Raw genomic sequence first — 15,256 nt, 5'->3', positions numbered from 1 at the left:
TGTTTCACATTTATATTATTTTTTCTAATACGAAAACCAAATGGTCTCCAATTTACTGTAGTGACTTAGTGTGTAAGGTTAGGTTTCTCTAGGCACTTCTGAAAATGGCAAGATACATTTATAAACCGAGGCACATGCATCATTTAATGTAATACCCTTATAACCAAGCTAAAATAAACAGAATTTTTGTGCCTCTTCCTTGAAGAGTCCAGAATAAGTTTCTCAGACGTACTTGTTATACAGTTTTTCATCATTTCCCCAGTACACACTGGAGTATGTTATAAAGGAGGGGTGGCTAGCTAGCCCTAGCCAGCATGAATAATAGTCAAGGGCAATGGCAGTTGTAGTCCAGTAGCAGCAAATGAACATCTACTGTAGAGAGTTTAAGGAATAAAGAAGAAACTCTCACATACCCGAGAGCCATTGTGGATCCTTCAGCCTTGGATCCGCAGCTGTTGTTGGATTACAACTCATACCATCCCCAGCCAGTTTAGCCAACAAGTCATGGGTGATGGCACTTGTGGTCTTAACAACATTTGGGGGACCCAAGGCAAAAGAACACTGGTGTAGACACCATGGGACTAGATGGACCTGTGGGCAGACATAATATAAGGCAGCTTTTTATCTTCTGATATAGCAGATGTAAAATATCCCCAAAATGCTGTTTTCCTGGTTTTTTTTGGGGGGGGGGGCGGCGGCATGTATTTTGGCATTTGGATAAACATCAGGTACTTTTTGCCATATAGTTCATTGGTGCTACTTAAAACTTTAGTAGTAATTTGAAACATTTTTTTAATGGTTTTCGTCCAGAGTCCTTCATTACAATTGCCTTTTCACTTCCTTTCCTTTCCTTTGCATTATGATGGTAATATAATTTTTAAAAACTCTCTTGCTTTGTTTATTACACAGGAAAACACAGAATTGCTCACAAACCTCATTCTAAACCAAAAACATTTGCTTTTGAGGCAAATCTTCAAGAAAATGGAACTGGCGAAAAATCCAGTGAGGACTTGAAATCAGAGGAAGACTTTTGGGCCAGACTAGATGAGCTAGAGAGACAAGAAGAGATACTTGGTGAACTCGACAGGTATCTTAACAGTTGTTTGTTGGAGCATTCTATTCAAAAGAAGAGAGAATTTGTAGGACTGAAGCTTGGATATTTATTGAGTCAAACTTTCCCACTTAATCAAGTCTGGGTTCTCAAACAGGGAAAGACATTGGTGATTTGTGTTTCCATTGTTGTCAAACATGCATGTTTTGAACACTATCTCATGCATTGAAATTCTCTCTGAGTCTAGGACTGGCTACAGAATTCTGCTTAGCACTTAGAAACACTCTCCCTGGTCTTCCCTTTTTGGTGAACAAAGCCTGACCCAAATCTATAGTGCATTGCAATCCCATATGCAGTGTTGCATTTTGTATATCTGACATTCTGTGATTATTATACCCACGGTCTCATTACTTTCTGCTTCTGCAACAGTTTCCATTTCCAATCACAGCAAAAAGGAAGTTTCAAAGTTCTTTTCTTCATCTGGAAAACTTGAACTTCTGTAATCTTCCTTTGTTACAGGATGAGGTTGCTGCTTAAATAAAAACAAATTGACCAGCAAATACAGTAGATTTGGCTTGGGTACTGAGGTGCATAAACAGAAATATATATTTACGCATTTTAGTCACTTTGATAGCGAAAAAGGGAAATCCCAGGAAAATTGGGGAAGGGGGGAGCAGGCAGCAAAATGGTAGGAGAACAAAATGCAATGTTATACTGTCTCCACTTTCCTGCTACGGCAGAAGGAGAGTAGAGACAATATAACAAGAGATTGAACATCAGCATTTGGAGCACCCAAATGAAGTTCCCAAAGAGTCCAAAAAGTGTTGGGCATTAAACTTTTTCTCCACACCCTTTACTTCCTGCTCCCCCACCCCAATTTTAATGACAGCAGAATGTAATCATTTAAGTAGTAAGTGCAGAATCTTCTGGCTGACACATATTTTCACCATAGACTTAAATTAGTTTTACAGTAATTCATTCTGCCGAGGGAACCATGGGATTTGTAATTTTGTGAAGCAGAGGACACTGAGAACATAGAGAATATAGGAAGCTCTGTTATACCAGGTCACATTATGTATCCAGTTACCACAGTATTGTCTACTCAGATTGAAAATGCCTCTCCAGGGGGTCATACGGAATTCTCTCCCATCTCTTGCTACTAAATCCTTTTAAATGGAGTTGCTAAGGATTTAACCAGGGACCTTCTGTGTGCAAAGTGTATACTCTGCCACTGAGCCATGGTCACTCCTAAAGTTTCTCACCAAACAACAATTCCTGTGATTCTTTATAGGGAGAGAGGAATGACTGTTCAGGGGAAGTAAACTGTTATAACATAGTAGTGCAGGTAGAGCCTTTAACCATACTGGAATTCCAGGATTGAGTTTTCAACAACTTTCTAAAAGAAAACAAGATTTGCTTAGTTGTACTTAAAGCACAGTCGAATAAATTCAAAGCGCTGTGCCATAAAAGAGTTGAGATGAGTCTTAAGGATGAGATTGGATCACGCAGCAGCCAAAGTTCCAGAACCACCAGGTAGCTGGATTTAACTTGTATTAGAAAGTAATAAGAAGAAACTTGTGGGGGGAAAGTGCCAAAATATATGTGGAGTAGGTAGGTTTTTTGGGGGGCAAACTTTTTAAAAACCTTCAGTAATTTTACTTAACATTTACTTAGCAAAATTTGTATACGGCTCGATTGTAATAAAACCTCATGAGATTTCCCCTCAAGCTAATAATTGGAAGTTTTTGGTGGTTTCTTGGTACATAGGAACAATTGGTGACACTGGAAATAATGGCATGTACGTTCCCATTGTTCACCACAGCAGCAGAGCATACTGTTAGAAATCATAATTAGAAATCATAGCAAGTCTGTTAGTGGCTGCTAGTCAGGGTGGCTATGTGAAGCCTCTTCGTTTTAGTAGAGTAAGCAGGGGAGCAACAAGAGAGAACTGTTGCCTCCATGTACTGCTTGTGACTGTCCCAGAGGCATCTGGTTGGCCAACATGGTAAACAGGAAACTGGGTATTATTTGTTTATTTGCTCTATTTTGCAGATTTATAAACCGTTTCACAGCCAGAACCTACTGAAGCAGTGTATAATAAGATAAAATGAAAGATAATGCAAAATATAGAAAGTCTAAAACAATAAAACCATTTCTACAATTGTACAGTTAATATTCCATAAAAAGACTTGGTCATGCTTCAGGGAACGCTATCTTAAGCCAAAAAAGAAAAGAAAAAATTCTTTAGTATCTGCATAAGTAACAAGCTAAAAAAAGGTAAAGGTAAAGGACCCCTGACAGTTAAGTCCAGTCTACTTGTCAAATTTCAGCTTCTAACTGATTATAGAGGATCAGTGCTGCAACACTAAAAGTCCAGTTTCCAGTAAAAACCAAGTGTGCCTCTGGTGCATGTGCTACTCTTTGGTGTTATTTGTAAAAATAAGATAGTTGTCCATATCTTGCAAAAGAAGGGAAAGCCCTAAAAATATCCAAACATCAGCTAAATGCTTATTTTATGGCTTTGAACTGGAACTGAATTTCATCCTTCCCCATCCCCACTCTAGGGTCTCTGATGCTGTTGAGGCAAATGGAGAAGATGCTTCCTCCTCTGAAGAAGAGAGAGAAGAAAAAAAGACAGATGTGAATATGGCTGATAGGGGGGAAGAACCTAATACTCAGGGCAACTTCCAGAAAAAAGTAACCAACTCAGAAGTGTTCAGAGATCAGCTTAATGGCCCAAATCATTATTGCAGTGATGATGATGAGGATGATTCAGCCATTGCTGAGCACGCCGTACCGACAATATATTTCTCTCATACTGTGGAACCTAAAAGGGTTTGTATTGCAAGGATTGTTGAATTCATATTATGGAGATTGTTATCAGTTTGTAATGCTTTTCCTGCGTAATATGCTGCTACTTTTACATGTCGAGAGACCAGGCTTATTTAGGATTCTACCTAATGTTGTATTCTCATGAAATGATTAGGTAAAAGGGGGGCTTTTGCATTTCTAATCTAAACTCTTTGCCTTCAAACTTAAAAAGATCACATGTGAAAAGAATATGGTATTAAAATCTACATGCTACCCAAAACTGCTTAAAATCTTGTTGGCTTTAGGTAAAATGGGGAATGGACTTAACCAGGACTTAACCAGGAATGTCCTTTCTGCTCAGGAGGCTTTGAGGGCAAGAAATGGGATTATGCCTCTTCATTTAAAAGATAATGCAAACTTTGCTTTCTATCTGAAGAGGATCCCTACCATGTTCAGGTCATTGGAAAGAGTAGTCAGAAGGACACCTAGGTACACCTAGGACCTGGTTTGATTGGATGTTGATGGAGTGTGATGGTAATGGTGTTTATTGCTTTGGCATCTAGAATGTAAACTCCAGGGTGAGCTAAAAGACTGAAGAAATCCCATTACTCCACCTTTTCTTTGGAGATGTTAGCCTAACTTATCCACAGAAAGATGACTAACTTATCCACATAAAGAGTTCAGGATAGAACAGTTTGCCCTCAGTGTTGGTGGAAGCAGGATCCCATCACTCATAGGCTATCCCCATGCCCGAGAAAAAATTTGTTGGTGCTACAACTCTTCTCTAAACTTCTGCAGATTTGCATTGGTATATCTCAAGAACCCTGGACACTCTCCTCTCTTCCTCCCATATTGCTGAGACGAGAACAGATCAGTGCTGAGGAGGTTTCCTCTGGTCTAATGTTTCCTTCCTACTCCATATATGATAATTAAGGAGAGTTGGGGAAGGTATATTGGAGCTGTTCTTTAAAAGGCTGGCTTTGTTCCCAGATTTAAATTGGAGGCAGAAAGTGAAATGAGAAGAGTTGCCTCTCCTGTTAGGACATCAGGTTTTCTGCCCCAGCCTTCTGACTGAGAAGAAGAGTTAACCTTTTGCTGATTTCTCTCATAGCTGATGAACAACAATTTTGTTTAAATTTGGTTTAAGTTATAGCCCTGAATAGAATTAGTGTTTTGAAATTTATTTAGATTTTTCACTAGTGGATTTCCTTATGGCTAGCGGTGCATCTCAGGTCACCTTAAATCAAGGGTGCTCAGGGTTGTGTCTAGATTTTGCTATCTTGTGGTGTACTACAGCCTGCTGTGTCATCCAAACCCAGAAGGGTGGTTAAATGTAACTATGGTTAGTTTAAACAAGCCAGCTTCAGAAACAATGGTTTGAAATTGGCTTGTTTGAAGTTACCCACGACAAATTGTGGTTAACCAAAAGACTAACCGCACTTCTGGGTCCACACATAACAAACCACTGTTAGCTGAAAACAGAATCAGAAGCTTCTAACCTCTCACAGCTATGCCAAAGAGGAGTGGATGGGTAGGAGCAAACAAGCCCAAGGCTTATGCAGGCAACACCAAACCACAGTTTAGCATTGCAGCCAAAATCACCCCTATATAGGGGGGTGCCATAGACCTTAATATTTTGTTTGTTCAGCTGATTAAAGAATGATATTTTGCTGTCTTTGCTTGATTAAAGTCTGATTATTTATGACTAATGTTTATTTCCGCCTCAGGTACGAATAAACACAGGAAAAAATACTACTTTGAAATTCAGTGAGAAGAAAGAAGAGGCAAAACGCAAGCGAAAGAATAGCAATGGCAATGGGCACTCGGCTACAGAACTGCCCAGCATCAAAACACCAGCAGACATTTATCGGTATGGCACCTGTAGCAAGAACAGTTTGGTGGGGTGTGATTCATTCTGCATAGTATAGCTCTAGAACAGTTGGTAATCTACCAAGAGCCAGAGGGTCACAGCTAATAATTAATCCTATTTAATTCCATGTAATTAATATAAATTATATAATGTATTCCTGAACCTTTTGTATGCCAAATTGCACCTGGTAGGAATATCTCACTTATTCTGTATTATTCATATTTGACAATTATTCAATTATTCAGTTAAATGGTTCCTTAAAAATGGCTTGGCCATTATGAAAATTGCAAAAACAATCAATTTGTGTTTCATTTTGCTGCTATACCTACTTAGGGCATTTAGCAGATATTGCTATTAATGTTTTCATATTGTTTTTAATTGCTACTGCTATTAATGTTTTCATATTGTTTTCATATCACTTCATATAAAAACAAAACATCTGTCTGTGAGTGTATTAATGGAGAAATTCTCAGAGCTGAAAAATGTCCAAACTACTTTGGGGTGGCATGTTCCTTACTCTTCTAAAGTGATTTACTTTATTGGCAACCGATCATATCCATGGCAGAGCTACTGAGAAAACATCCCATGACTTTACAGCAGCTTATGCTTTGCATGCCACAAGTTCCAGGTTCAGTATTCAATATATCCTGTTAAAGCAGCCTTCTTCAAACAGATTCCTGACAGATGTTGCTGGATTACAAGTGCCATCATCCCTAACCATTGAGCATGCAGGCTGGGGCTGATGGGCGTTGTAGTCCAACAACATCTGGAGGACATCAGGCTGGGAAAGGCTGCATTAAGGGTTGGAGGTAGGTGATGCTTGGAAAAACCTTGAGACATTGAAGAGAAACTGCTAGCAAGAATATAGACAATACAGAACTAGGTGGACCCATGATCTCTCTCTGTCTCTGTATCCAACTCCACCCTCTGCCAAGCCTGTGAAGCTCACAAGTTTTTCAGATCTTCTTTCACTTAAATAACCGCACATTATTCTCTTGAGCGTGATAGATAATTTGAAGCCAAATCTGATTATTAAAAGCAAAAACAGTGTCACTTTATAAAAAGGTTCCTTCAGGTGGTGTCCAGTTTCATTTTGCAAAATACAAGTCTTTGTAAAGCTCTAATAAGGATGTTCACTCCTGAAGAAATGTGATAGGTATCCACACAAAAGTGGCAGGGTAACAGTTGCATTGCTGAATGCATTGCATCTTTTACAAGAGTTCAGTAAGAAAGTTGACTAGGCAAAGTCATCATAATTAATTTGTACCAAAGACAGTGAAATTATTGTGAATTTGTCATGTGGTTCTCTGCCCCCCTTCTCACATAGTTTATTAAAGCTAACATTTTCCTTTTGCAGAGTCTTTGTTGATGTTGTGAATGGAGAGTATGTCCCTCGTAAATCAATTTTGAAGTCTCGAAGCCGTGAGAACAGTGTTTGTAGTGATACCAGTGAGAGCAGCACTGCTGAGTTTGATGACAGACGAGGAATTCTGCGGAGTGTGAGCTATGATGAAAGTACCTACAGTGATAACAGCGAAGGAATCTTAGTGGAGGAAGAAGAGGGGGAGCAGGAGCATCTTTCAAAAAAACCACCGCCATTATCAGGATTGTATGAGGTACAGAGAGAGGGTTCTTTCATTTATTGTTTCTTTTTAGGAGAAAACATTAGGACAAATTAGAAACATTATTAATGTTGATTTCATTTTTCGTAAATTGTCTCTTTAGCTGCCACCAGCTTATTCCTTGGGCAGAACAACAAAAATGTGCATTCCTTCATCTACAGGCACACTGTTCTCTTTCTGACTAAGGCATGCCGGGGGCATTTCACAAAGGCAGCCTTTTCCCCATGTCAGTCTGATTAGAGCACAGGTGCCTCTGTCAGTGCTCTTTTCTAAGTCAGGTAAACCATTTATAAAACACTCTCTTGTGAACCTTGGCACTTCCATCCTAGATGCATTTACTGGGAAGTAACCGCCACCATTTCAGTAGAAGTACATTTTCTTAGGATTTAGTTGAGATTTCCTCCTCAGCTAGAAAGAAACTGGAGAGTTCTGTACTCTCTCTTGCCTTGTTCTCGAGGGCAAATGGATCAAAGGGGCCAGAAAAAAAGGGATACTCTGGCAGCAGGGTAAGTTACCCACCTCTAATAGCAGCACAAGGAGCGGAGGCATACAGACTTTTTCATTGGGAGAGGCACATAATCACAACGGGAAAAGAGAGGGTTTAGATTAGGCCTTGCTTCCTATGAGTGACCAATGGAAATCTGTGATTTATCATTTTGTTCACATCTTGCCTACTACATGAAGAGCCATGCTGGATTAGGCTAAAATGACCAGCTGATCCAGGGACCCCTTTCCTGGAGCAGATAGCCAGATGCCTCCAGATAAGTTAACATAAGGCAGTCCGCAAGGGGACAATTCCCCAATGTACTTTGCAGTCTTCCTGCATTAAAAAATATATTGAGCTTGTCTGCCACTTTCTATAAAATCTTACTTAACTGTTGTGATGATGTTGACAGGGGGGAAACATGTCAACACACAAAATAGTTTGTAGTTCGTACACCAGGTGTCAGCTTGAAGTGGTTAAAGGAGGCACAATATGAAACCTTGAAAGTGCAATATGATTGAAATGTTGACAGGCCCCAGATCTGCAAAGTTGTATCAGTTGTGGGGCTAAAATTTACTATTGCATCATCTGTTTTTATGTTCTTGAAGACCATTTTTTTTCTTACTCCAAAACGTACATAGAGTATGAATATCTCTCCTTAGAACACTAGCACTCCTTCTGGTTTTCTTTTGAGGAAGCTAGACAGTTTTCTTTTGCAGGGAGTTGCTGTTGGTTTGGTGGAGTTTTTTCTGTATTTTTGACTAAAAGAGAAAGTGACGGTAATACACTTTGTAACCTATAAGCTTATTTTCAAGGTTTCCTTTCCTTGTAGGCTTTCTCGGGGACTGTTGTCGAGAAGGAGCCTTTGTCTCCTGCTTCAGCACCACACCCAGTAATCGCTCACCCTGCCCTGCCTACCATTCTGGAGCGAAAATCTGAGGAAGTTCTTTCTGAAGCTTCAGAAGAAACTACAAAGAGGGTTTCAAAATTCAAAGCTGCCAGAATGCAACAGAAAACCTAGTTTCTGCTTAGACAATGGAAGTTTAAAACGGCAGGCTGCGTTGATTTGATACTGTTCATGTTTAGACCTCTGTTGATGATATTTCTTAAAAAAAAAAAATCGGTGAAAAAACACTTCAAAATTCTTCTTATTTTCTTAATATCCCTGTATGCAGTCAGCACCTTTGTATATGTTTGCCTTACGATAACAGCACTTGGAATAATTTTCAAAAGAATAATCTTCATAAGGCTGTGTGTGTGTGTGTGTGTGTGTGTGTGTGTTTAAACCTAAATACAGGCAGTTTTGTACCAGATGTGATGTTCTACATACCATATGGGTCGTTTGAAAGAAACTTTGCAACTTTCAAATAGAGCCAACAATTATATTTCATGACTTGCTTTAGCGTTTAAGACTTGCTCATATCCCCCATTGTTTTGTAGGGTTTGCTTTTAGGTGTCTGTGCTGACGAATCATTTCTTTCCTACTAGCATAAAACCTCTGATAACTTGTATAAACTCTATGAAACAGAACGCTGTGTTCGCGTACTTTGCAGGGATGTTTCTTTGATGGAAAAAATGGTATTTTGTAAAATTACACTTTTCAAGTAAAAGAAAAAGAAAAAATCTGAAATGTTGAAAGTATTCTCCTTTGGGTTATTATATACAGTGGAGTTGAAACATTTTCTCAGTTCCAAATTCCTTGAGCATGTTCTCTGACCTTTCCAATACAGAGCCCTTTACTCTCTTTTCTTTTCTTTGTGTATGAAACACCTATTAACGTCAATGGAAATTACGTGCTCATGGGGAGAAGAGCTTAACCCTAAACTAAAGGAGGTTTAGCCCCAAAGAGATCCTCCCCTTCCATTGTGCATTCAAAAATGTGATTCTGTTGTCGTGGGCTGTTCCAGGAAGCAATCGACCCTGTGCCGTTATTGTTCAGAGTTTGCAACTTGAATACAAGACACAGCATGGACATGTAATCAAAAGGAAGCAGTCTATCAGGCCAGTCCTCCAGCTGCACACTGTGGCAGCATCCTGCCTGCAGCAAATGGCACTAGGTCGGATTGCAGGATTTTAGTCCACTTACCCTTCTAAGAACGAGCAAATGTTTCATTAGTTCCCTATTGCCATCCAAGCACAAATCAATGAGCTGGCTGCAATATCCATACAAGACCACCTGCTTCAGTTCTTTCATGAACTGGGAAGCAACCAGATCAGGTCCACAAGGGGACTTCCCTCTCAGCTTTCAAAACCAAGGCCTATGTCTTGCAGGAGCAGCAGCCTAGGCAAACTGGTGGGAGTAATAATTTGTGTAGTGTTAGTTGCCCTGACAGTTGTGGGCCTAGCTATGAGTCCAATAAATAAACAAAATGAAAGCAAAATAGCAAATTATCTTTCTCCCCTTTCAGCTTGGTTCACTTTTCCATGTTACACTTGTTCCCACGTTCTCTTTGCAAAGCTAATTCTGAGCAAGTGTTGAGCAGAAGCAGCTTCCATTGTGGCCCCAGCACACAAGAGATGCCCTGAACCTTTGTCTTTAGAGAAGGGGAAATCAACTTTCAGGAATTTAGTCAAGGTAGGCAAAGGGAATCGCTGCAGCTCAGTTGTCGAGCACACTTTTCGTGCAGAAAGTCCCAGGTCCAATCCCTGGCACCTTCACCTAAATGGATTAGGTGGTGGGAAAGATCTTTGCCCAAGAACCTGGAATGCTGCATGCAGCTAATCAGAATAAGATGGAGAAATAGTTTGATCTGACCCGACACTAGGCAATTTCCTGTGTTCCTAAATAATCTTGGACCAGCCCTACCATTGGGCAAAGTGGGGTTACTGTTTCAAGCAGCTGATATTGGGTGTCATGAAACAGCAGCAAACTGTTTAGCTGTTCTGATTTTTTTAATTGTATTTTATTATTGGAGAGGAGCTTGCGTCAGGTGACAAAACAGTATGACTAGCCTTGAGTACCATGTTCCATGACCATTGGGAGAGGGACACACACCATTTGTTGCTCTGCCTCAGGTGGTAAAATGTCTTCAGCAGCCAATACCCCATTCATTTACTCCAATTTGCTTATGTACTAAGCAACCTTTACAGTGCAGCAAAAGTTGAGTGTTCTGTTGTATTTGTAAAACAGGGTGCTTCTGGTTCTCAGAGGGGAGCCTGACTACTAAGAAGGCTTCTGCTTGTCTGTTAGTTACAGAACTCAGCCAAACATGGAAAGCTTGAGGACTGGCGAGTTAGATTGGAATTCAGTCTGTTCATATGCATGTCAATATCAATCTGGACTGGTGGCCATTATGTGTTATGTTCTATGTTCTATAGGATAAGAGGCAAGTCTTTAAAGCAAGGAACCATCTGCAAATCTTACTGGACAGTTGGTGTGGTTTAATGTCTAGAGCAGTGATTGTCAACCTGGTCCCTACTGCTGACTAGTGGACATTTCAGGATTCTAGGTGGGTGGTAGGGGGTTCTACGGCACAAGCTGAATCCTTCCAACGAACACTGGTGGGTGGTAAGGAAATTTTACCATCAAGAAAGATGCATTAGTGGGTGGTAGGTATAAAAAGGTTGACTACCCCTGGGTTAGAGTGTTGGGGTGGGATTTAGGGAAATGAAGTTCAAATTGCCATTACATCTTTTGGGGGCGGGATAGAGGCTACAGACAGACTAATTAGTCAGTATTTCTCAGTTCAGATTGAAGTTAGTTTGGGGGGAAATGCATCAAAATGCAGTATTCCATGAGAAACTGTAAGAGAGACATGGATTATAGCTAACATGTATACTCCATTTCCCCAAATAGCGATGGGAGCACACTAGATGCAGAGTAAATAGCAGCCTGTACACAGCCCTGGTCTCCCTTAACCAAAGCAACTTTATAGGGTTGTTGGTAAGGCAAAATAGCTCTCAGAGCTCTTTGGAAGAAAGGCTGTGTACAGATGTCATGAGTCCTTTTATTTCTTATTTATTTATGTAAAATATTTACAGGCTTCCTTTTAGGGGCATTTCTTCCCAAAGCAGCACGCATAAACGGCAGATAGATAAATCAAGATGATATACTTTACTATGAGAAAGCCACTCTGATCTCATCATAAGTCAGTTAAACTCTCAGGGAAAGACAGCATTTTAAAGAATAAGTTTTTGAGGCTCACTTGAAAGTCTGTAAGGCAGGGAAGCAAGTGTAATCCAATCAAAAGGGGGTTCTGTAACAGCAGGGCAACCCCTAAAAAGGCCCTGATGTGTGTTTTTTGCTCACCAACCTAACTGACCTTACTGGCAGAAATGCAAGCAGGATCTCTGAAGCAGATCTCATTGTGTGGGCAAGATAATACAATGAAAAAGAGCCATTCACAATGCTAATATCAGTCTATCAGGTCAGAGGAGGGAAATCCTGCACTGCTTCTAATTTTTACATTGACTACTATGTGATTTTTGTGTGGCCAGCTGGCCAGCGTAGGCGCAGAAGTCATACAATGCTTTTCTGGAATATTGGTGTCCCCTCCCAAACTGGAAAGTTTGGTGTGTGTGAGAGGGGGTGTTCTTTGGGACCTAAGCTTGCAAATACACACACTATAATTGGATATCGCAAACCTCATTGGAGGTGTTAATCATTAGCTTGATACATGCTGAAATCTAGATTTTATGGCTCTAAAGCATATTGCGTTAGTACTAAAATAAGCCATCAATGCCAGTCCACCCTCTATTCACGGCTAAATATTTAAAGGAGGTTATTTATAGCTTCCTTAATGAATTCTTGGCTAAACAAAATGAAATTATGTCCTAGAAAAGTAGGAGCTATTTTGTAACCAGAACAGTGCATCTATAAAATATAGTGCTATGAATATGTATTTTAAATAACAAAGGGGTTGAAGATCTAATCTAATCTACCAGAGCTGGTTAATTAGAGAAAATGGGCCCCAATCTTAACTATGCTTACATGCTGTAAATCCCATTGGCTTGCCTGGAGTACAATTGCTGTGTGTGCATCCTTTTCCTCTTCCCTCCAGCTGCCTTTATCTGGGTACATGGATTCTGCCCCCCCTCCCCGACCCTGCTGCTTTCCATGGTTGGCAATCTCTAGCCCTGGATACCATGTTGCAGGCAAGTAAGTCTCATTGTGGATGTTTGATGGACACTAGCTATGATGAATTGCTCTGCCTCTGCAGTCAGAGGCTGCAATGCTTCTGAATGCCAGTTTCTGGAAACCACAGATGGGGAGTATGCTTTTGTGCATGGGTCCTGCTTGTGGGTTTCCCATTGGGTCGTGTGATTGGCCACTGTGAGAACAGGTGCTGGACTAGGTGGGCCATTGGCCTGATCTTTTTACAGTCAGGTACCAGCAGTAAGGGGAACGTGGGTGGTGCTGTGGGTTAAACCACAGAGCCTAAGACTTGCCGATCAGAAGGTCGGAGGTTCGAATCCCCGTGACGGGGTGAGCTCCCGTTGATTGGTCCCTGCTCCTGCCAACCTAGCAGTTCGAAAGCACGTCAAAGTGCAAGTAGATAAATAGGTACCGCTCTGGCAGGAAGGTAAACGGCATTTCCGTGCATTGCTCTGGTTGTCCAGAAGCGGCTTAGTCATTCTGGCCACATGACCTGGAAGCTGTACGCCGGCTCCCTCGGCCAATAAAGCGAGATGAGCGCCGCAACTGCAGAGTCGGTCACGACTGGACCTAAGGTCAGGGGTCCCTTTACCTTTAGCTTTACCAGCAGTAAGGGGGTATCAGCAGATTTGGAGGAAAGCCACTCACATGAAATTAAGCTAAAGGGCACAAACATCCCTCCCGTTTCAAATAGTATAATGTGGATGTGCTCCTTCTTGCCCTCTCCTGTCATCTTGCCCCTGCTGTCCCCTCCTCCGCTGCCCTAGATTGCTTCCTCCTCTTTTTCCAGGGTCCCAGGCAGTGGGCACCAACTTCATGGGCTGTCCGTGATCGGCATTATCTTTGGAGGAAAGTTAGCTTTTCAGAAGCACCAGCCCTCTTGGGACTGTACGGCAGATAGGGGTTGCGTGGTTGCCTTGCTCCCTCGCAGCAGATATTTCCTGTCTGTAGAAAGCTAACAGAAGGGGAAGGGGCTCTAGCTTCTTTTTCTCCCTCACATGCTACCTTTCTAGGTGCACAGTTTGTTGGGTGGTTGATGTTGTTTTTAAACGTGGTGGGGGCATCAAAACACGCAACCCCCACCCACAGTCTGAAGTGACATAACTGTAGGAGCAGTGTATCAGGTGTTAATGTGTAGTTCTGCTTTTATTTTTCCAAAAGGAGCTTCTAATAATAGGTGTAACCAGGGGCAACAACAACAAAAATGAGCAACCTAAACCCCTTGATAGGAATCAAAATCTGTGATACGAGGAACTGATAAAATTTGTCTCTGTGTATGAGCAGAATGGAAGAATCTCGACACTGAAATACTTTCAGTAGCGCCCTTAAGAAATAAATATAGTTTGGTCTTGGAAGGACACTGAACTTTGGCACAGGGCCTAACTCTTCCCTACACTCAGAAATCCTTGGTATTGCAAAAGAAGTATTTGTATTTATAGTTGTATTTTTTTTGTATTCTTAATATTTTATACTACTCTATGATTTTCAGTGTGTATCCCACCTTCCTCCTGAATGAAACTAGGGCTGCACGTACATCAATTATAAAACTTTCATTGAAAGAAAATTGCTCTAAAAACATGGATCAGGGGGTTGCCAGGAACAGTGTCACTCAACCATCAAGTGTCTGGGTACTATGATACATATAAAATAAGTACTTTTACTTATGTAAAATAAAATGGAAAAGATTGCCTTTTGAGTAAACCTAACTAGAGAATTGCTGAGGGTGCCCTCCTGTTGAGGGAACGTTTCTTCCAACTATTAGGCACAGCTACCCAATTTGGCTTCCATTGTATGTGTGCTTTAACCTAGATTAGTGCCTACAAGTAATCTCTAGATCTGTGAATATAAAAACTGGCTAGTGTCTCCATTCCCCCCCCCTTTTTTTTTACCTACAAGGGAACCTGTGTGTTTTGTCTAAAGTTGGAGACAACTGGGTAAAAACTGGATTTTATATTTAAAAAGGAAAAAGTTGGGGAGCCAACCATTGTATAGTTCTTCACCACAGAAGTCCTAGGTGCAGCTCTTAACCCGCATCGCACCCAATAAAGCCTAATCGCCTGCTGCCTCCACCCACATTCCACCTTAAGGCTGTGACTAAATGTAGATTTCTGCAAACTTTCATGCCATTTCCTCCATACTCTTCCTCAACCCTCTGGAGCAGCTTTACATGGGACAAGAGTCTCGAGTGAGGCGAGTGCATTGAATAATGGGGTGCTCCACCTTGCATGAGCAATAGTTCTTCCCACTTAGTCAGGGGTGGGAAATCCCCTCTTTTTTGAGAGGGGCAAGAGGAACATTCCATCTCTGACAATATGGGGGGGGG

At 41.0% G+C, this 15,256-nt stretch overlaps 1 protein-coding gene across 3 annotated transcripts in view; it reads left to right on the top strand.

Moving 5' to 3' along the window:
• Positions 1–9,468, top strand: part of URI1 (URI1 prefoldin like chaperone) — a 42,822-nt gene extending 33,354 nt beyond the window's left edge. For all 3 annotated transcript variants that reach the window (XM_083513720.1, XM_083513721.1, XM_083513722.1), the window contains 5 exons: positions 910–1,087; positions 3,616–3,886; positions 5,590–5,732; positions 7,090–7,348; positions 8,671–9,468. In XM_083513720.1, the coding sequence (XP_083369846.1) occupies positions 910–1,087; positions 3,616–3,886; positions 5,590–5,732; positions 7,090–7,348; positions 8,671–8,859 (1,040 nt within the window). In that variant the 3' untranslated portion in view covers positions 8,860–9,468. The remainder of the gene's footprint in view (positions 1–909; positions 1,088–3,615; positions 3,887–5,589; positions 5,733–7,089; positions 7,349–8,670) is intronic.
• The last annotated feature ends 5,788 nt before the right edge of the window (positions 9,469–15,256 follow it).

Source organism: Podarcis liolepis (assembly GCF_965112155.1).
Source record: "Podarcis liolepis genome assembly, chromosome: 7".
Classification (NCBI taxonomy): Eukaryota; Metazoa; Chordata; class Lepidosauria; order Squamata; family Lacertidae; genus Podarcis; species Podarcis liolepis.
The sequence above is the reverse complement of the archived record's forward strand: the minus strand, read 5'-3'. Positions and strand labels throughout refer to the sequence as shown.